This window comes from Theobroma umbraticum, unplaced genomic scaffold (assembly GCF_002168275.2).
Source record: "Theobroma umbraticum cultivar Fairchild unplaced genomic scaffold, ASM216827v3 scaffold_44.0, whole genome shotgun sequence".
Taxonomy (NCBI): domain Eukaryota; kingdom Viridiplantae; phylum Streptophyta; class Magnoliopsida; order Malvales; family Malvaceae; genus Theobroma; species Theobroma umbraticum.
Genome location: NW_018397255.1, coordinates 8,345,017 through 8,368,644, shown reverse-complemented (window position 1 = coordinate 8,368,644; position 23,628 = coordinate 8,345,017). Strand labels below are relative to the sequence as shown.

Below are 23,628 nucleotides of genomic sequence, written 5' to 3'. Positions count from 1 at the left end.
TTTTAAATTAATTCAAAAAATATTTTAATTTTTTTCATAATCTTTGTTAACTGTTAGTATTTTTAGGCGCAGTGTTCATTTTGAAAACTAATGAACTTTGAAGTAATTTTGATTAAAATTTAAAAAGTAAGGGTATTTTACTTTAAAATTTAAGTTTAAATATTCAAAAACATGTATCTTAAATATCAACTTAAATAACTAAAACCGAATATTCAAACAACTTAAAACATTACAAGTTTAATTAACTATATAGGTTTATCTATGAAATTAAAAAAAAACTAGATTTCAAAACTATTATAATCTTACTATTTCCTTTTAAGTATATATTTTATAAATTTATATAAACAAATATATATTATAATTAATAATTTTATAAGTTATAATTTTTGTAACGTTAACATAAAATAGAGAGTAAATATGTTTATACTTAAAGTATATATACTAAAAATATATAATAGTAATTATTTCTTTGTAAATTAACAACAATATGTAAGATATATGTATTAAAAGATATTACAAGTTAATTAATAATTTTAATTTCATAAATTAATTTAACTAATAATATGAGTTTATTTTTAATTACATAAAATTAAAAAAATATAACCAAATTTAAATATCAGGTCTTAAAGAGTGATATTTGAACCCTCTATGAACACGATATAAGTAATAAAATTATCATTCAAACTTGATTATAAAATATTTTAATTTTATATAATTAAGTCAAATACTCATAGTATCTTTCCCTAAGCTTGATTTTGTCTCCGTTGTCGGATTGACGACAACAAAGGCCAATCTGGCTCTAGGTGTTGTTGCAACATTGGCTGGGCTAGATTTGGCGCTCTTCCGTCGTTGATCAGCTTCCAGCTGATAGTAGAGAAAGGGAGAGGAAGAGAAAAAAAAGGAGATAAAGAAACAAAGAAAAGAAAAGAAAGAAAAACATAATTTTTTTTTAATTTTATATAAATATTTTACAATAATTTAAAATAATAATTTTAATATTTCTTTATTTTTAGGAAATAAATTTATTTATTTTTACGATTTTTAATATAATATAAATTCTTAAATAAATAATTAATATACATATTTTTTATATGAAAAATCCATGTCGTTATTGAATAGTAAATTTAATGAAAATATTGATGAATTGACTATTTAAATATAATGTTAGAAGAGTAAAGATTAATAAATTATTTTTTAAATTAAAAGAATTAAAATGACATGTATCTTAACTTTAAAGATTATTAATATAATTTGTTAAAATTAAAGATGAATATGATATTGGGGTTAAATTTTGGAGATAAAGAGCCTAATTTACAAATTGAGATGGCAATTTGGTATTTTTGTATTAAAATAAAGGAAGTTAATAAATATAATATAATATACTATTTATACTTTGTAATTTTAACCAGTTTAAAAATAATAATAATAATAAAAAGCATGTTTTAAAGTACAGACTTGCCAGCATGTAAACGTTCCAAGCAAGAAATGAACATGTTCGTCCCTAGTTCCTCCTAACAAATAACAAGAGAAAGAAGCCAAAAGTAAAGCAGTTCCCGCTGCAAATCCTACTGGAAAAGCGATGTTGCTTGCTTCTCTATCTATCCCAGAATCAGAATCTAATCATGGCCGAAAAGTGAAAAGAACCCAGAAGCCCAAACTATCTTTCAAAAATTCTATTGTATTATATAAGAAAATGATCCTCACTCTGTTTTACACTAAATTCAGTCTGAATCAATGCAACTCTGCCTCAGTGTGTCATTGTTGTTGGTTGTTGTTTTTGTGTGAATTTGAAGCATGGCGAGTTCGAGCGGTTCGAAGCCGTTGCCGCCTGTGCGGAGGATGTCGAAGGCGCAGGCTATAATGTTTGATCTTCCTATCAACATTGGGGACTTGGCTGTAGACAGTGACTTGGTTCCCTCGTCTTTGCCCTCCATTGCTCTCATTCTTCGAGTTGCCAACGAGATTGGGAATGATAATCCCAGAATTGCCCATCTCTGTAAGCTCATTTCTGATTAACTTTTCACATTTTCTTTTTGTAAAAATAGTAAATGATGGGTTTTGCTAACAAATCATTTTTTTTCCTATAATGGGTTTTGTTATGCGAGGGGACTAAGCCCCTTATTATGTTTGCAAAATATCTTCTTAATGCCTTGAAAATCATCAGTTTAAGCTATTGACTGTCAGCTGTTGCGTTAAACGTGAAAATATTTTTATAAATAGAAATTTGATAGGTGCCCTTAGGGTCAGGGAACTCGTTAGTCAAACTGTATGATTTATGTTAATGCGGACAATATTTGGATGATAGGTTTTATCATTCGTGGATATATTTAAATTTTATGTGGATATCTTTACTCTGGCAGCAATTCGAAACATGTACTAGGCTAAGAGAGATGTATTTCTATCTACTTTTCTTATGTTTCCCTTTGGCGAAAAGAAAACCAATGAAGCTCCTACTGATTATGTTTGGGCTGTTAAACATAAGAGAGATATAAAATTTGACATAAATGAAGGCACAAACAACTTGGGTTGGGCTCAACTACTATGCTACAAAAGAAGAGGATTTGGGTTCAACTGAAGATGTCAAGGTGTCAACCAATGCGGGTACCTTCCTGTTATATTTATACTAGAGTGCAATCTTATAATAATACCAATGGAAACTAAGTTTGTTTTGCACTAGGAGTATGATCTTGGCCTTGTTACCATTGTGGAAGTTGGCATTTATTAATGCTCTGTAGAGAGAATAGAGTCAAATAAGACAAAAAACTTATTTTTTTAAGACTTTTAGTAGATCATGTTCATTTTTTTAATCATTGCTTACCTTGCTACATTTGATATGAATCCTATTAAAAAATTAGAAAAAAGTCCAACCAAATTCAACTCAAGTCCAAATTGAATTCAGTAGTGCTGCAGGGATCTAAGAATGGCTTATTATATGGGTTTGTTTTCATGGAAAAGCTGAAAAGCCAGTAACTAGTTGTATTAGGTATGATGGAGATACATGAGTTATTTTGTTCTTATAGATATGTTAATAAATAAAGCACTTAACTAAGTTACATATCTTTAAATAAGACAGTCATCGGCAAAAATGCAAACTAGTCATTTGCCTACAAGAAGGCCTATCTAATCTCCATGAATTTGACAATGCTATAATGTCTCTGATGCTGTATCGGTTCTATTAACTAGTAGTTATGCTTTTGACATAGGAATTTATAACTGTTATAAATTTTTTGTGGAATAAAGCAAATTTCTGCATGCTTGCTGGATTGGAATTTACTCATTTTAGGCCTTGCTTCTTTTTGTATGTTTAGGCCGCTTCCATGCATTTAAGGAGGCTAACAGGATTGATCCAACATCGAGTGGACGTGGTGTTCGCCAGCTCAAGACATATTTGTCAAATAAAATAGAAGAGGTATATCTTGTATTACTGTTATTTATCCATTCCACTCTCAAAGATTGTTCATGTTTTATGCAATTCACGTTGGATCTCATTATCATTTCACTATTAGTTTCCTTCTGATTATCTCATATAAAGTGGAATACATATTTGAGTTCAATTTGTAAAGTCAAGTGAAAAAGAATATAAGTGCCATTTAGCTTCTTAGTTGAAAACTGATTTTGATTTATTTAGTATCACTGTTATATCTATTAGAGACTAAAAACCTATTATTGAGCCATTACCTGGCAACTTAAACTTGGAGTTTGAGTTGTTTTTGGATATGGTACTTTGGATGCTTGTTTTTTTTCATAATAATGTTATTTTCTTATAATAAGATTTATTTATTTACCACATATGAGACTACCTATATTAATAAGTCATACACATGAAGGTGCTTGTCTTAATTAGTCCTTAAGCTATTATAGTAGGCCATGAGATCGTGTGAGAACTAGTGACTTAATTACATAGTGGGATCAAACAAGGAATTTGCTGTTGGATCCTGCATTGATCCTAGAACTTCTAATGATTTAGAGACTGTTCGCTTGGCAGAATTTGATTAGGGTCATCAAGGAGAATTTATCTCCTCAAAGTTTGATATCGGAAGCCATCATTTAAGGTTTTTTTTTTTTGGCAATTACGGCTCTTTATGGCATTTTCTTATTTGCTTAAAACTAGGATTATGGTTGCACTATTAAGACTTGTTACTGTAGTTTTCAGGTTATATAATGTGCTTTTAAACTGATTGGCTATGTAGAGGACAATTTACCTTCTTAACATTGGATCAGGAGCTTCCATAAAGATTTTATGTCATTTGGATTATTTATTAGATCTTCCTATTTGTTTAAATTAGGTTTTGGAGTGCAGTGATATTCTTGTTATTGTAGTTTCTAGTCCAGATGATATGTTTAAAAATTAAAATGTGAACATTCTTTTTTTTCTTTTTAATCTGCCTCATTTCTATCCCTTTTCTCGTCTTTCTCTCTCTACCCTCCTTTACCCCTCTGCTTCCTCCTTCTTTGCTTTCTTTTCACCTTGTGCTACATCAAACTTTCTTAGAACAGTGTCTGACCCCAATGTAGAATCCTTAACACATGGTACCAAACAAGCCCTTTCACGATGTATGAATCAAGCCTTGACATCCTATTCACCCACCAATTATTGCCAGATGAGGTGTCATTCAATCATTTGATGACTCATCCTAGACTTTCCTTTTTATGCTTCTCCATTGGATTGGTAAAGCTACCTATGACTGTGGTTCTTTCTGTAGACTTTCCTTCTCCAGCTACCATACAGTCATTGCTTCTTACTCTTAACTCCCAAAGGATACTACACAATTACCTCACTTAAATTTGGATCTTTTACATGACTCCTTACAGCTAATAAATTTCTCCATGCTGCATTGTACTCGTACTTGGATTTTGCACCATGATTTGCTAGCTAATCTGCAGTCTGTTTTACTCTTCATAGCACCTAATTTCTACTTCTTACTTCCACATTTCATCTCATCATCACTACCACCTAGCATGTGATACTTCGGCAATCGAAGAATTGCCTAGGCTTTCTTTTTTCCATCTCCAGTTCTCTACTTTCCTTTTTGTGCAACACCATGTCACCTACGGTGCTCCTTCTATGTAGGCAAAACCTCTTTGTTTTTGTGCTGCATTGTTTGATTCTGGATTGTTCTCATTATAAATAAATTTCAGCACAAGCTATGTGGTGTGCTTGTACTTACTCCATGCTTTGAAGGCCAAAAAGTTTGTGAATGAGAGAGCATTTTGGCATTGAAACCTATTCTTGAGTCCATATTTAACAACTTAACGTTTAGTTTGAGTGGGTTTTTTTATGACTAAGAAATGACCTTATTTTTGAATTTGATCGAGAACAATTAAGAAAATAATAATATTTTCTTCATTTCAGGAAAAAGATGAAATAAAGCGTCAACTTGCAAGAACAGATGCAAGAGAAATCCAATTGTATTACCAGATCTTCTATGAGAAAAATATTAAAGAGGGCCAAGATACAAAACAACCGTGAGGCTTTACTTGAACCTTTAACATGCTTAATGTAGCATATTGTTTGCCCTTATACTTGTTCTGTTTGCTTACTCTTGAAGGGAGGAGATGGCAAAGTTTTATCAGATTGCAATGGTTTTGCATGATGTGTTAAAAGCAGTGGTACCTTCTTCACAAGTTGATTATAAGGTTTGATTTATTTAATTTTTTCATTAAACAAATTCATTGAGGGCTCATTTTTATGTGTGGAGGACTTAGAAAGTGCTTCATTATTGATTTTGGCATCACAGACCACCAAATATGCAAAGGAACTTGGGAGCCAAAAGGAACAGTATGAACACTACAACATTCTTCCATTGTATGCTGTTGGGATAAAACCAGCAATTATGAAACTCCCTGAGGTTGTATATAATGCAACATTGTAATGTCTTGGTTTTTGCTTGTTCGCACTAATGGTGGATCTCACAACATTGATTCCTTCGGCTTGTACAGATCAATGCTGCATTTCAAGCCATACGTAATGTGGAGAATCTGCCAATGCCCCTGGCTCATTCAACTGTAGATGTCAATTTATTTGTTAATGATATATTTGATTGGCTCTTGTCTCTTTATGGCTTTCAGGTAGTGCAATACATCCCTACTTACTTTCCTCTCTGTTTCATAATTTTATCTGTTTTGCTCTTACCTCTAGGTATTTCTAGGTACATTAACCCTATATATACTCCACTAAATAACTTTTTCTTGCATAATTTTTAGGGCCAAAGTAACCTATTTACTGCTAGAGGAGGAACAACTCATAACACTTGCCTTATATAAATTTGCTTTTTTGGAAGAATATTTATCCAATGGAAAATACCCCAAAAACTAGAAGTAACCAGCTAAACAAGTCTCATGCAATCAAGAATATTTATAGATATGCTCCAAGAATAGTGGCGCAACATATTCCTTTGGATAAATTTCACCTACATCCCTTGTGGTTTTTACTTTTCTCATGTAGCATCATGTGTTTTTTATTTTGCAATTAGATCCATTTGCTTAAGGTTCGTTCCCATAGGGAGTTATGCCATTAATTCTATCCAATAAAATTATAAAACTACCCTTAAGTGTGAACAAATAACACCTTTTGAATTGATAGTATTTTGGTAATTTTATTTGGTGAAACTTAACTGTGTAACCCCCTCTGAAAAAAAAATTTAACTACATGGTGCTAATTGTGAAAAAAAAAAATTCATGGGGTGCTATGTGGGAAAAGTTGAAATTGCAATAGGTGGGGTTTACCTTATTCCTCCTATATTTTCTGGGCTCAATTGCACAAATAAGAATTAAATTTTTGCTCCATTTTTTAATTTTTTTTTTGGGGGAAAAAATGAATGCTACATAGAACAGAATTAATTGAATTCTTCCAGCAAAGGAAAGTTATTTAGCACTCCAAGCGTTTATTCTTTTAGTTTTTTTATCCAAAAAAACTACAATCAGCTGGTCTGAGTCTTCCAAAAATCAATGAAACCCGCAAATGGAAAATATAGTCTTCCCTCTTTAAACTCAAGTATTGCAAAATAATCTGCTTGTTGTTTCAGAAATACCCTCTATGAACATTTTCCCTTTCAGAATTATTGGGCTTTAAATCAGGGAGTTGATAGAATCTATATGCCATCCTCTGATAATTTGAATTGAACTAATCCTACCAGCAGAAAAACAAACTTAGTTTTTGTGAAAAGATGAGAAATATTCAGCCTTCTACCTTTTGGATGACACTCAAACTGATTCGTCAAGGCAATAGCATTAAGAATTCTACTGAACACTTTCATGACCGTCACAAACAGGTAAGCAGATAAAAGAATTCCTTGTCTTAAGAATTTTCACCCTTTTGAAGAAACCCTCCAACAACTAATAGCAATAGAAAACTTTGTGAAATTATGAAGGCTTCTATCCAGGACGCAGAAATTTCAGGAATTTCAATAGCCTTAAGGACAATGAGTTGAGGGCAAACTCAAAACAGAATCATAAGCTTTCATGTTATTAACTTTTAGAGCACATTAAGGAGAAATATGATCATTATGGTAATACTTTGTCATTACCTCCATTTGTAGAATATTTTCTGAAACTCTTGTACTGGAAACGAAGGCTGATAGGTTTTTAATAATAAAATCATCAAGGCAACTCCTAAATAATAGATTAGTTCATATCTTGTTATTGCATTTTTAAATAAAAATACAACAAATATATAGTTTTCTACTCTTTTATAGTGACATGAGCCTGGTTTTTGGAGCCAGAGTGTCTGGTAAACATTTACCTCACTAAGCAACTAGCTGACCTAAAAAACCCCCAGATTGTATCAGTAAACCTCTGGGATCTAGATCATATTTGTTCACTTATTTTTACTCAAAACATGCTCATTAATTTTGCAACAATAAAAATAGTGAGATAGTTGGTAAACACCCTGGACACTTGTTGCTTATTGAAATGCTTGATAATTTGTAATAAATTCTTTTAACCATGTATTTTGTGGGAACGGAGAGATGGCATGGAGAACTTGTCTCCCTTTCCTTTTTCTTTTTAAAGATGTAAATGTTATTTGTTTTAATCTTTTTTTTCTCATTTACACCAAGATATAACAACCTTTGATTTCACTATGAAAGCCACATTAATATTCGTCTAAATGAGTAAAGTTCATGGATGGATGTCTCAGGCATGTAGGACAGTTTTACCATCCAGGGACGCTTTGATAATGTAGCAAAGGATCCTTTGATTTAATAGCTATTGCTGATAATTATATCATGAATATTAAAACTTTTTTTTATGTCTTCTCATCTTTTTGGTGATTGAAGAAAGGGAATATAGCAAATCAAAGGGAGCACCTAATATTGCTACTTGCCAATATTGATGTGAGGAATAAGAATCTTGAAACTTATATTCAGGTGAATCATTGGTCCTCTTTGCTGCTACATGCTTCCTTTTTGAGTCTCATATCTTCTCAGTTCCGGCAATTGCGGCTTTAATTTCCACCTTTATGACATCTTTTGTTGATGATTAATAAGAAGTGTATTGCAGCTTGATAGTATCACCATACAGCATTTGACTGATGAAATATTCAAGAATTATGAATCATGGTGTAACTTTATGTATCATGAATCGCATATTAGAAGGTATCTTTTGTCCGCGCTTGTGAAATGAAGCTTTTCAATTTGTTAACCATGTTTAATTTAGTAGCAAAACCTTATGTCATGAATTGAGCACAATGGGTTTTTCTTGTGATGTCTTTTGAATGAAACTTTAACTTTGTAGGTATCCCCAAGGTTACGCAATACAACAGCTACAACTCATTTACATTGCACTTTATCTTCTCATATGGGGTGAAGCATCAAATATACGATTTATGCCTGAATGCATTTGCTACATCTTTCATAATGTAAGTTACCCTTTTAGTTTCAACAAATCGTCGTCCTTGATTTATAAGGTCTCTAACCATCTAGTCTTTTTTCAGCGTCTATCAAGATGCTCATCTTGGCAATGGCAAGTTGATGTTTGACTGAATGTCATTTCATTGTCCCTTTGTGATCACAAGTGTACATGATTCTTGGAAATAATGATTTTATTTGATAATAGATATCAAATGTGTTTATTTTGTGTGTAACTAACCACAGAGAAGACAGAAAAATGTACAACACATTTGTTGGGTTTGTCTAAGATTTAGTCAACATGTCAAAGCTAATTCCAAATTTGTGCATTTACTGCTCAGTTTATACCGTGTACAAAAATTTGATGAGATTAGAAAGGGCACAGTGTACAGAAGTGAAAATTTTGGTCAGGTTGTCTTTATTAGACACATGCAATGTTTAGTATCTTTGCCTTCAGATGGATCATAGGATTTTAGGCATTTCATTTCATGAAGTACATTCAGAGTGAAAATAGTTAAAAACAGTTCTGGAAAATTGGAGACTAGCAATCACCTTTTACAAAACTTGTAGTATTTTGCTATTGGTTTAACAGTGGAAAATTTTACTGTTCTACTAAGTAGTTTGTGATGCCTATCTAGTAGAGTCGCCAAAATATATAGGGTCTCTTGTAAAGGGATTGGGTATTGCTGTAATGGAGTAAGCAGGAGGAAAGAGAGGGCAAAAGAGAAGGATCAGGCAGAGTCACTCTTTAGTGTGCTTGAGCATTTTGGTAGGTGATGGAAATAAATGTAGTAAAAGGTGGAAGGTGGAATTAGGAAGGTAGGAAACCAGAAGATAGTTGAATGAAGGTAAATACAAAATGCAGTCTGAGAAATTTAAGGCTGTAGAGACTTGATATTGTCAAATGAGTTGAGGCTATGTTATGTATAGGTTGAGGGGTGTTGTTTATGCCTCCAATGAAGTAGTGAAAACTCACCTTTTAATAAAGAGGGGCAAAGTTTGTGAGAAGGTGATAGGCCAGTAATGCTGTGCATCAAGGATGATAGATGGAAGCTATTCAAACACTATAAAAAAAGGTTAAGGGGAAGAATCCCTTAATGAGCTTCATGTCCAAAGCTTGTGAAGCCAAACTTTTATTAATATTCTAGAAATCTGGTAATAACTTTAGGATCCTACCATTAATCTTAGGATTGCTCCCATTGCATAATTAGTCTCTTGTCAATCTTTTAAGATGTGTGAAGTATATAGTAAAGTAGCTGAAGGAAGTAGTTTCAAGATGTATTCAAGGGTAAAATAGTAAGTTAGAATGATTGAAAGTCATGCACCTATAATGGTAGAATTGTGTTTTTATAGGTATATTGGTGTAGGAATTTATTTTAAAATTGCATAAATTTATAAAAAGGAGGGTATTTGATCAGCATTTTTGAGTTTTGGCTTAAGCTCAAGTTTGAGCTTGAGCTTGTGTAGCGTAATTAGTCAAGCTGAGCCAAGCTTTAGTTGTAACAAATTCTTTTCAAATTCAGCTGGAGCTCAAGGATATGTTTGAGTCAATAGTGAGCTCATCTACATAGTGAGCTTGAGCTCATTAGTATTTGACTTCACTTGTCTCAATTCCACCTCAATATTGATTCTATTTTTTTTTTATAATATTAGGGTCAACAATAGAATCTAAACTTGATAGCTAAATTCTAGAATATGTGAAGATTATCTAATTTATGCCTGTGAGGTCTATATCCTAGAATTTCAGATGGATCCTGCTCATAATTGATAATGTGGTTGGATTCCCAAGTTATAACCATTTCCCTTTTCTCATCATTGATTGTGCAGTATTTTATGGCCTCTAGTCTTACTAAAAGTGGCTTTGTTTATTTTTTCATGATTTTGATAAGATGGCAAGCGATGTTTTTGAAATTTTATCTAGCAAAGTGCATCCTGTAAGTGACTCAAACCAAACAGCAGCGCTTGACCAAGAATACTTTTTAAGAACTGTCATAACACCTATTTACAAAGTTCTATTTAAGGTAATTTCTATTTTATTCTATTTGGAGAATTTTTTGATAATATTTGTTTAAAGCTTCATAGCTAAAAATTTGATATGATTTGTGGAGAAAGGAAGTGCAAAAAAATAAAGAAGGCAAGGCAAGCCATTCTAGATGGAGCAACTATGATGATCTAAATGAGTTTTTCTGGTGAGTTTCCTGAATATTGAATATTGTTTTGTCTACGCCAGTCAGATAATCGAAATCTAGAAAATTTTTTTTCTAGGTCTGAAAATTGCTTCAGGCTAAGGTGGAGAAGAGACCATGAAAAATATTCTTTTGTGCAGCTTGATGAGATACCACTTCTGAACGAGGTAGCTTCTTTTGCCTGTTGGTTGTAGGCTTAATCTACCTTAGCCATAAATTATATTATTATCTGATTAATTTGACAATTATTGTTCAATAAAATTAGGTTCACAAAATTGTAGTTCATACTGGTTCTCTTTGGAGGAGATGGTATAGAACAATCTACTTTGTGCAGCCATGAAAGTTTGGAAGGATTGTTAGTTCGTGACTTGGTCATGTTATGGACAAAGATTTGGCCCCTGTACTAGTTGTATTGAACAGTTTGTCATGAATATGTTTGTACATTTTGAAGTTGCTGTAGCTTTTGAGTTTTGACCTTAGTGTCCCTTATGTAGTTTAAGTATATTCTTTGCTCCAGTGAATCTCTTTTCACAAATTTCATATTTTTCATGATTCTTTTTTCTTGTATGCACACTGCCAACTAAAAATTAGTTGATCGGGATTTTGAGTCTTTTGAACTAGGTTGATTTAGAAGTTATGATATATATTCAGCATCTTCTAAACACACTAGCCTTACTCTTTTCTCTATCATATGGACCTCTATTTTAGTTCTTTTCATCTTACCTAATATTTTTTTTTTCCTAAGATTTGAGTCACGTGCATATATTCCTGTCAGATTTTTAGTCCATGCACTATTCGAAAGAGGAAGCATAAAACTAACTTTGTTGAAGTCCGCACATTTTTGCACCTATATAGAAGTTTTCACCGAATGTGGATATTCTTCATAATGGCTTTCCAGGTGCCCTTCATTTTTCACCTTTTTCCATGTTCTTTACTATTTACACAATCAGTTGATTGCATCTGTATTTTCTTTCTTGTTTTTTATTTTTTTTCAGGCTATGGTAATTATTGCATGGACGCGTTCTGGGTCTATTTTTACTTTGTTCGATGAAGATTTCTTAAGAAGAGTGTTAAGCATTTTCATTACTTCTGCTGTTCTCAATCTTTTGGAAGGTAACAGAAGTTTTCCTATGACTGATGAGTGGTTATGGAAGCAGTCTCATGTAAATGTTCATAAATTGAAAGAGAGTCATATTTGTGATAATGCTTTCTGCTATTCATAATTTTTTTTTGAAACAATGTTGTTCATAAATTTTATAATATGCTTATTAGAGTTCTGCAATAAGTTGTACCCCATTTTGGCAACAGGCTCTAGATAGGGTATGTTTGATGAATTTCATCTTTGCATTTCTTCCTTCTGCAGCTATTCTGGATATAGGTCTTACTTTCAAGGCTTGGGGGAGCTTTGAATTTACTCAAATACTACGATACCTTATGAAATTGTTCATGGGAGCTATTTGGGTTGTGATTTTGCCAATAGGTTATTCCATTTCTGAGCGGAATCCAACAGGAGTTATCAAGTTCTTTAAACAGTGGACTGGGAATATGCAAAACCAGTCATTTTATAATTATCTTGTTGTACTTTATTTGATACCTGATTTACTGGCTACTGTACTATTTGTGCTTCCACTTTTGCGGAAAAAAATGGAGCTCTCAAATTGGTGGATAATTACTCTTGTTATGTGGTGGAATCAGGCAAGCATATCAAGCATTATTATTTTTGGCTGTTCTTTTTAAGTTTTCGGTTTGCTGTTTTGCTTTTATGCCCCTTCATCTTCCCTTGGTGTCTTCTTGCTTAAAATTTTTTGAGTTTTCTGTGTATAATTTTTATTTCGCTCCAGCCAAAACTTTATGTCGGAAGAGGCATGCATGAGGACTTCTTCTCACTCCTAAAGTAAGAGACAAAATTTATTTTTGGTTGTTATTTTTTCAGCTATGTTTCAAGTTCTTCTACATATGCTTGGATTTGAACTCGTTCCATTAAAATAATTGTATTTTAATACACTCAGGTACACCTTGTTTTGGATAATGCTGCTAGTAATCAAGCTAACATTTAGCTATTTTGTTGAGGTGATTTCTCCTTTTTTTTTTTTTATGAATCAGTATTGAAATTCAAAATTCTCAAAAATTATATTTTATGGAAATATTGAGATCAATTGCATTAATGAGTTTTTATAATTATATGTAATTATCTATCTCACGCAATTGCCTCATGGAATAGGATGTGTAATATGGTTTATCCTAGAATGAAACTTAACAAGTTAAAGTCTCCATGCAGCATAGATATGAACAAAGAATTCTTACTAGTTAGTGTTTTGAAAACACATCAAACTTTAGGTTCCAATAAAGTGTTGACTACAGAGGGACATTTTGCGTGGGCTATTTCTTCTCAAATCCAGTAATCTAATTTAAACATGCATCTCAAGTCAAAAATTCTGTATCAGGAATTTTAACTTATTAACATTGGTTGATTTCTTTTTCACTTCTTTTACAAGTTAAATTATTTGTTTCTTACTCTTCAGCTTAGGAAATAAAATTATTAGTAGAAGAAAGCAATGAAGCTTATTCTTTGTGAATTTCGTTTGGTTGTATGTTACAGAGTTATGAGTCGGAAAACATGATGTCTTGTAGCCTCACTAGTAAAAAATCTGCTTAATTTTTTGTTGAATTTTGGTCCTGGATGTGGATCTTTTTTTACTGCTGGCAGTAAAGAAATTTGTCATGGTCATTTTTTTGTCTGCTTTAATCAGACACAAACATTCTTCAATAGTTATACACACAATAATGAATTGAACCACAGCTAATAAAAGATACTGAATAAAATCTCGGGGGGAAAAGAAAATCATTTAAGCATGTTGGAGAAGAATGCACGTGGTTTGGCCATTACCTGCATTGTTCTGCAACATACTGAAATCCTCTTTCTGTTCCTAATGAGGTTTTATTCATTTGTTTCTTTCTGTGTCAAAGTAAGTTTTAGTGTGACTCAAGGTGCTGAGATAAATCATCTAAAATATAATATGTAATAATTATAGGAATTAAAAATGTGTTGGTTTCTTTAGTTCCTGCTGGGCCACAACTAGGAAGAGGTGAAGCCAAAGGGGCTGGCGGAGGCCTCCGCCCCCCACCCTTGGCTTTTGAATGACCTTGTTTTTCAATCAAAATTTTTTTGAACAAATAAAGTTTTATGCTGGCCATTCAAAAAATCCCTCCTTAGGAAAATTTTGTACCTAACATGTTAAGTTTTATGACTGGTAACAAACTTTTATTATTAAGTTTCATTATCAATTTATTTATTTTTTATTTTTAAATGTAAAAATATCATGTCATGAACAGTAGAAAATATATTTTACAGACAACACAAATTATTTAGAGAATTTCTTAGGTGTAACTTTTAATTTTGAATGGAACTCTCTCCTGCATATTTTTGCACCCCTCCCCCGGGACCACCAACTGCAAAAATGAAATTTCTGGTTTTGCCCTTGCAACTAGGTAGCTAGTTTACGGATATTAATAGATCTGTGCAAGCACGTCTCTTGATTCTTATTTATACGAGCTATTGATCTTTCCACATTTATGTTGATTTGTGTAAATTACTTTCGTTTACTATATAGTAGAATCAAAAGAAGGTTGCTTCTAAGCTCTATACTTACTTTTATTTTAAGATTTTGCCACTTGTGCGACCAACAAAGGAAATTTTGGATATGCCTGGTGAAAACTATCTGTTGCACAAGTTTGTTCCGAATGGTAATACATTGTTTCTTCATATTTAATTTTCCCTCTGTGATTTTTTTTAACTATCTTCTTATATCTTTGTATGGCATTTACTAGTTCATATTCTAAAACTTTTGTAGTTGCTCATAATGTCGGAGCTATCATAGCAATATGGGCTCCAATTATCTTGGTAAGTAAGCATATAAGAACCTCATAATGGATAATTTGATGTCATGGTCATAATGATTATTTATACCTATATAACTTGTGTAATTTTCTGAGTGTTTTACTCATGCATAGGTTTATTTTATGGATACTCAAATATGGTATGCCATATTTTCTACCCTTTTTGGTGGGGTTCTTGGAGCCTTCAGACATGTGGGTGAGGTATGCTGTAATTTATGCTCATGCTACTAGAAATATGTCAATTAAAAAAAATATGTGTGCGCATGTGTACACATCCAATCACATTACACACGCACCAACTTCTGCGTATGTTTATATATGTATGATTTTGTGAAAGCACTGAAGGTGTTTTCGTTGCATCTAACCCACTTATTTTTGTTACTTATGTTAGGGAGATTACTTTTGTAACTTTTTGCTTTCATCCAATTATTTCTTAGATACGTACACTTGGGATGCTGCGATCCAGATTTCAAAAAGTGCCTCCAGCTTTTGGTCAATGTTTTTTGCCATCAGCACATCATGATTCAAAGACAAAACTCTTGGTAGTGCGGACTGCTTAGATTCTACCAATGTCTGCAATCGCTCTCAATTTTTTGAGATTTTTATGCATAATGCCAGATATCAAAGCATTTATTTTAAATATTAATGCTGCCAATTCATGTGGTATCTTGTCATCGGTTTATATGAAGATGATTTTGGGCTGTTTCCTTATCCATTCTCCATTTTCTTTTCCTTTTGGCTAAAGAAAACTCCTTTATTGCAGGATAAATCAATAGAACAAAAGAATATGGCAAATTTTTCTCAAATGTGGAACGAATTCATTCGTTCCATGCGTGTGGGGGATCTAATTAGCAATAGGTGAGGACTTCTTGCCGTAAACCTCATACCATATGAAATATAAAGATATATACAACTCTTTTATTTTCCAGGGATCAAGAATTGTTGCTTGTCCCATGTCCTTCAAGTGAGGACTCTGTGATTCGGTGGCCACTTTTCTTGCTAGCTAGTAAGGTAAACACAGTTCAGTAGTTTCTCAAGTTTACCACATGTGATGCAAGTTGTTTATGTTATAATTTATTTCCCTTGCAACATGTAACAGATTCCTGCTGCATTGAACATAGCAAAAGAGTTTAGGGGGAAGGAGGATGCTGAGTTAATTAAACTGATTAAGGGTGATTCTTATATGCATTCAGCTGTGATTGAATGTTATGAGACGCTCAGGTGTCTTATATATGGCCTTTTGGACGATGAGGCTGATAAGAAGTAAGGCTGCATTCATATTATTGGCTTGAACTTACTGATATAGTCCTAAATGTCATTTAGCAATTTAACATTGTATATAAGAAATTACTCCTCTTTTTCTCTCCATTAATTGTCTTCTAATTTTTTCCTTTTTCTACTTGTGGAATAGGATTGTGATGAACATTTATGACAAAGTAGCCAATAGTAGACGAGAGGGGAGGTTTTTGAAAGAATTCAAGATGAGTGGGATGCCTTTCCTCAGTATAAAGTTGGAGAAGTGGCTAAACATCTTGGTAACAATCAAGCTTAAGTTTTATTCTCTTCCTTTTTTGTTTTTCCTCTGCTCTTGTTTTCTTGTTGACACACTTTTAAGTACTCTGTTACTTGAGTTGGTATGTTACAGATGACTGATTACGATGATGATGAAATATACAAGGCCCAGATAACCAAGGCCCTGCAGGGTATCATGGATACTGTTACACATGATGTTCTGATTAACGGTCAGAAGTAAGCACTGAAAAATACAAGCTTTATGTTGATAGGAATTCTTCTTCCCTTTCCATTAGATACTTTAATTGCCTTAGCTAAAATGAAAAAAAAAATCATATTAGAAGCTCTGGCATGTGGTTTAGAACAGAAGGCTTCATAATTAAAAAATATGATCTCTTTCTTTCTAAGAAAAAAGCTGTAGCACCAACATCTCAACAAGTTCAAATTTATCCCCAGTTTCCATGGTGTTTTGCAACTGGGATTACCAACAACAACTTGCCTAGTGACGCCTCAAATGTAGACCTGTAATTTTGATGAAATCCCTGTAAAATAAGCCATCATGGACTCCACTTCTAGACGTAATTATTGAACCATATCAGTCTTTGCCAAACTAGAAACTACTAGTTTTCAACCGGGTGATTTGCTGAATTATTATACCACTGAATGAGTCTTCATCACTAATATGGGCTATGAATTTCCTTGTCTCTTTGTAGAACCCTTCAAGGAGATTACGGTTTTCAGAACAGCAAAGATGGACAGAGTTTTGAAAAGATTAATATTCAGGATAGACAGAACAAATCTTGGAAGGACAAGGCACTGAACTCCGTTTTTGAGTATCATTTTAAATATTGCTAATTGAGATTTGCTTTTTATTATATTTGACAATTCTCTATAGGCCTGTAGGCTTCATTTTCTTCTGACTTTCAAAGAATCTGCTGCTGATGTGCCTCGAAATTCAGAGGCTCGACGTCGTATCACTTTTTTCACGAATTCATTATTTATGAGGATGCCAAGTGCACCAAAAGTCAGTGATATGCGCTCCTTCAGGTCAGTGACCATTGACAATTTGCAATGGTCTTACACTAAATACAGCTTCAGAATTATCTGTGACTGGTTGATGTTAATCAATGTAAAAGTGAAGGATTGATGGCTCGTGTCAATCTAGGAATATTTAATATTTCGCTTCTTTTCCTTTTCATGATTGATTAATGTCTACAGGGTCATTCCACGCGAATTATTATCTAGAAATTTGTTTTAAAGACCTTATGGTAGTCAGAGAAGATATGTTTTATTATAATTTCTTCTTTCTACTCCAACTTTCATTTACTTCTCGATTTATTATTTCAGTGTTTTGACTCCATATTACAAAGAAGATGTTCTTTATTCTGATGATGAACTTAATAAAGAAAATGAGGATGGGATATCGACTTTGTTCTACCTGCAGAAGATATATCCAGGTGAGTTCCGGATTCACTTCTGTATTATTTTTGTTATCATCTGAAATAACATGGACTTATTATGCTAGTAATTTCTGCAAATTAGATGAATGGACCAACTTCCAGGAGCGTATGAATCACAGAGAGAGCAAGGAGGATATTTGTAACTGGGCAACCTACAGAGGACAGACTCTTTCTAGATCAGGTCTGGATGATGATGGTCAACTTAGCAATCCATCATAGACTAACTTTTTTTATAGATAATTGTATGTAGATGTTTGATATGGCTACATCATCCTATTTGTTTCTGTCAGTGCAAGGAATGATGTACTACAGGAATGCTCTAGAACTTCAATGCTCCCTGGAATTCCCTAATCATAATGGTTTGTGGCTTTAAAGACACATTCTGTTAGAAATATGAACTATTATCTTCATTTATACATTTTAATATCTTTTATCTTTCAGGATTGTTATAACCAAATATCTTGCCATGCAACCATTAACTATTTATTAACTTTGCAGCTATTTCAAGGGAGGAGGATTCTATTCGAGTGCAAGCACTTCCTGATTTAAAATTCACCTACGTTGTGTCTTGTCAGATCTATGGAGCTCTGAAAAGTTCTGATGATTCTAAAGACCAAAGGCGTCAAAAGAATATTCTGAACCTCATGTTAATGTAAGTTATCTGTTGATGTCCTGTTTATAAGACTATATTTCTCCATGTAAATTACAACTTTTGTTGGAATCACTCCTTATTTTAATATCGTACAGGCATCAATCTCTACGTGTTGCTTACATTGATGAAAGAGAGGAGACTATTAATGGAGAAGCTCAAAAAACTTATTACTCTGTTCTTGTCAAAGGAGGTGATAAATTTGATGGCTATGAAAGGGTAAGTGCTAGTTTGATAAGGAATTTTTTTCCTTTTTGGTATTTATTAGTTTTGTTTATGTAATTTTGATTGGTTAATAGGATGCAATTCTCCCGACCCTATTGGTTGTCTACTCATCCCCATCCCAATTATGATTTGTTTGAACCCAATGGGACACACTAGGGGTTGAGCGAGTTTAGTACATAATGGGGTGAGTCAATGTCTTCTTAACCTACTGCTAATACACATATACGCGAGTAATTTTTGTTTCTTTTAGATTTTTTCCTAGTCCACTAGCTTTTCACGCCTTCTCTCAGTCCTTGTGATGGATGTAAAATAGGAAAACCCAAAGTCCATTAATTACAGCCTAGTTCTTAATGGATACTAGAGATTTGTCAAAGTTTGATTGATCTTGGACAGTACATTCTCCTTGGTTCCAATCAAAATCCCTTAAGAGCTCAAATATCTTACAACCATTACCAAACTTTTCACATGAAAACTGAAAAAAATACACATACAAAAATCAATATTGATGGTAGCTAAAATAAAGTAAAATGTTACTCAACAATCATACAAAATCATTGACTTATAGTTTGATAACAATCTAATAAATGATGCTACGAATTTTTACAATGATATTTATGCTTGCTTTAGAATCAAAAACATGTTAGTGAAAGAAAAATGCTCTTCTCTCTCTGTTGAATTAGGTATGTGTCTGGGCGATACATTTGATCAGAAATCGCAATTGTCAAATGCTTAAGCATGTTTTGGCCTACAAGCTGATATCAATTTTCTTACATATGTAATTGTTTGCAACATCCTAATATATTCATTGTACTTCTAGGAAATATACCGCATCAAACTTCCAGGTCCTCCAACAAAAGTTGGTGAAGGAAAACCTGAAAACCAAAACCATGCCATTATCTTCACCCGTGGTGAAGCTTTGCAGACTATAGACATGAATCAGGTAGCTTTTTCTCTCCATCTCAAGATAGGTAATTAAGGTTCTTGAACATCTTTTAATACTTTGTTTTTTAGGATAACTATTTTGAAGAGGCTTTTAAGATGAGAAATGTTTTGGAAGAGTTCAAGCACTCCGGTTGCTGGCAACGGAAACCTACAATATTAGGTTTAAGAGAGCATATATTTACAGGAAGGTTAGTCTGACCAGTTGTCACTACAAAGTTAATTTATCTTGATAAGTGTAACAGGGGTGCACATGCAAGTCAAAATGCAGCCATTTTGCAGAAAAATTGCTAATTACTAATATTTTTATACTTTTTAATTTTCTTTTACAGTGTTTCATCACTTGCTTGGTTTATGTCCAATCAAGAGACTAGCTTTGTAACTATCGGCCAACGCTTTTTAGCGAGTCCTCTGAGGTACCCTTAAATTTTCATTGTGAGTAAATGGTTGCTTAGGAAATATTGTACATGGGTTGTTGCTAATATTCATGTGGAACAGGAGTTTAAATGGTTGCTTGTGTCATTTAGTAACCTTCCGAATAATAGTGATAAATGAATAGCCCATATGTTATATTGTTAATATATTCTTAAGTACATTTAACTCCTACGGTTGGTCCCATAACATTTCAAATTGTCTCTCAAAACAGTCTACAATAGGTGTCACATCAAATAAAATCTAACAAATACTTCAATGCTCCAAGATGAAAAAAACTTTCTCAAGTAACCAAGTGACAGGAATTTTTAGTGCATATATTCAGCAATAGTTCTTTGTCTAGATCTATTTCCTACCTCTGTTTGACAAGTTGATAATTATTTGGGGCTAGGGAATTATAACTTTGTTACTTATCTCTAGTATGATTGTATTTATTTCTTTCATAACAACCATAGTTTCTATAATGATCTTATCTTTGCAGGGTACGGTTCCATTATGGTCATCCTGACATATTTGACAGAATCTTCCACATAACAAGGGGTGGCATAAGCAAAGCTTCAAAAACTATTAATTTAAGTGAGGACATATTTGCAGGTAATCTTCAGTAACTAATCTAACTAACTCCACAAGTTTAATAGTGGAGGTTAATTCCACAAGTTTTTTCAGGGTTCAATTCGACTCTTCGAGGAGGATATGTAACACATCATGATTATATCCAAGTAGGAAAAGGACGTGATGTGGGCATGAATCAAATATCATCTTTTGAGGCTAAAGTTGCAAACGGAAATGGAGAGCAAACACTTAGTCGTGATATGTATCGACTTGGATGTCGATTTGACTTCTATAGAATGCTGTCATTCTACTTCACAACTGTTGGTTTCTATTTTAATAGCATGGTGAGCAAACCAAATTAATTTCTTTCTTTAAGGTTTTATGTACTTGAATATGGTAAATAGATAATCTTTAGGTGATTGGATCATTTATATAGCCTAATTACCCTGCACTTTTTGGAGAAGGGCAAATTTGATTTCCTAAGTTGTAAAGCAGTATTTATTTTCATGTTTAATGGGTTAGTCAATTGAGAAGTTACCTCACTCCATATACAGTCAGTATATAACTTATTACTCGGAAACTAATAGAATCTATTATTTTTTAATGACAAGCCACAGTGCATGCTGTTTGACCTTGTTTTTCTAGTCACACTTCCTACAGTCTGTGAAATGGGAATAAACATGTATTCCTCTGTTTTTGGCATTACATTGTTTCAGGTTACCGTGCTTACTGTATATTTATTTCTCTATGGACGTTTGTACTTGGTTATGAGTGGAATGGAAAGAGAGATTCTGGAGAAGTCAATCATAAATCAGAACAAGTCCCTAGAAGCAGCCTTAATTCCTCAGTCGGTCTTTCAAATGGGCATCTTATTGGTCCTGCCTATGCTTATGGAAATTAGCCTGGAGAAAGGGTTCCGCACGGCTCTGGGTGACTTTATCATCATGCAGCTGCAGTTAGCCTCTGTATTCTTTACATTTCAGCTTGGCACAAAAGCACATTATTTTGGGAGAACAATCTTGCATGGCGGTTCTAAATATAGAGCTACTGGGCGTGGATTTGTTGTTTTTCATGCCAAGTTTGCTGATAACTATAGATTGTACTCAAGGAGTCACTTTGTGAAAGGGTTAGAACTCGGTATACTATTGGTCTTATATGAAGTTTATGGGGAATCATATCGCAGTTCAAAGCTTTATTTGTTTATCACCTGCTCAATCTGGTTCCTGGTTGGATCTTGGTTATTTGCTCCCTTTGTCTTTAACCCCTCTGGTTTTGACTGGCAAAAGACGGTAGATGATTGGACTGATTGGAAGCGGTGGATGGGAATTCGTGGAGGTATTGGTATTCAGCCTGAAAAAAGTTGGGAATCATGGTGGGATGGAGAACAAGAGCACCTTAAATACACAAATATACGAGGAAGAGTGCTTGCGATTATTCTTGCACTTCGCTTCTTTGTCTATCAATATGGGATTGTCTACCACCTTCATATAGCTCATCACAGTAGGAGTTGGCTGGTATAATGTGCTATTTTCACTGATACATTTTTTTTCTTTTTCTATTCACGACCAGTTAGGTTGCAAGACCATCCTCTTTCTGATTTTGCTATGGAACCAGTATACTACCATAAGCGTTTGACATATAATATTGCAGGTTTATGGACTCTCATGGGGTGTTATGGTAGCAGTGCTTTTATTGTCAAAGGTATGTGATAAAACTCTAATTTGTAGCTGAAGAAGGGCACAAGCATAAATGTAAACATTGTGCTTGAGTTTTTGCATGCATCTATGTATCTGCTTTTTATTTTATTATTTTTAATCCTCCTTTATATGTTCTTCCAGTAGGAAATAACAGATAAATAAGATTTTATTTTCTTTTCCTGTTTTGTTACCAAGACAGATTGATCTGGTTTTTTGCTTATTGTGATCCCCATGTTGGTGCAGATTGTATCAGTGGGTGGACAAATACTGGGTATCGAACTTCAGCTAGCATTCAGGATGCTCAAGGCATTTCTTTTTCTTGCCTCTTTGGGGATCATTGTTGTTTTATCCAAAGCATATGGCCTCACTATATCAGATTTATTGGCTGCTGTCCTTGCCTTCATGCCCACTGGCTGGGCCCTTCTTCTTGTAAGTTTCAAGCTTTCCTAAATTATGGGAGTAATGTTATGTCTTGTGTTTCCATTTCCATGTTCCAATTTTTTATTCCCATACTGTATATTGTCATATCTCTAATAATCTATAGAGATGAAATACAACAAGGGTAATGCTATTTTGTCTGACAGTGGACAGTCTGACTACTCTCAGACAGTATGAATATAATAACAAAACAAATTCATGAGTATTTATTTCTTGTGAGTAATCTGATAGACCGACTGTCTAAAAGTTTAGCACTTGTCATACAATAATGTATTACCTAACATTGTCCATTTCCTTGTCCTTTCAAGCTTGCGCAAGCTTGTAGGCCTTTGTTGGAGGGGTTAATCTGGAAGTCAGTAAAGGAGATGGCCAGAGTCTATGACTACATCATGGGATTACTGCTTTTCATGCCCATAGCCATTTTGTCATGGCTCCCTTTTGTAGCTGAGTTTCAAACCCGCATCCTCTTCAATCAAGCATTTAGCAGGGGACTTCAAATTTCTATTATCCTTGCTGGGAGGAAAGACAAGGCCTCACCTAAATGATTTATTTAGCATCTCATGTTCAATGTTTCTGTCCTAGTTAAAATGAGAATCAGTGTAACCAATTTTCCCAAGCCCCCAACCTGCCCTGAATTGCTTATGTATTTATGCATTTTGGGCCTAATGGCTTAAGATTTGATGAAAATTGTCTTGTAGTATTTGATGAATGCCTTTGAGTAATAGAAATAATTGTATTGTAGTATTTGGTGAAAAGATTTGATTAGCAAAGTAATATATGCATTGTCCTCGTTAC

General features: G+C 33.4%; 1 protein-coding gene across 1 annotated transcript; it reads left to right on the top strand.

Annotated features, from left to right (window-relative positions):
- The first annotated feature begins 1,485 nt into the window (after positions 1-1,485).
- Positions 1,486-23,588, top strand: LOC110409041 (callose synthase 7-like). Its single transcript, XM_021418254.1, has 42 exons — positions 1,486-1,996; positions 3,309-3,409; positions 5,354-5,466; positions 5,550-5,637; positions 5,739-5,849; positions 5,941-6,069; positions 8,277-8,366; positions 8,500-8,594; positions 8,734-8,857; positions 10,736-10,867; positions 10,959-11,035; positions 11,112-11,199; positions 11,808-11,930; positions 12,028-12,145; positions 12,396-12,727; positions 12,874-12,926; positions 13,042-13,102; positions 14,695-14,776; positions 14,884-14,933; positions 15,044-15,130; positions 15,367-15,471; positions 15,693-15,787; positions 15,859-15,940; positions 16,029-16,192; positions 16,341-16,464; positions 16,575-16,678; positions 17,155-17,254; positions 17,337-17,488; positions 17,789-17,898; positions 17,984-18,082; positions 18,192-18,260; positions 18,400-18,553; positions 18,649-18,769; positions 19,593-19,715; positions 19,787-19,905; positions 20,047-20,130; positions 20,628-20,740; positions 20,813-21,042; positions 21,415-22,212; positions 22,349-22,399; positions 22,639-22,824; positions 23,142-23,588. The coding sequence occupies exons 1-42, from the start codon at positions 1,795-1,797 to the stop codon at positions 23,376-23,378; spliced, it is 5,676 nt and encodes a 1,891-aa protein (XP_021273929.1). The 5' UTR covers positions 1,486-1,794; the 3' UTR covers positions 23,379-23,588.
- The last annotated feature ends 40 nt before the right edge of the window (positions 23,589-23,628 follow it).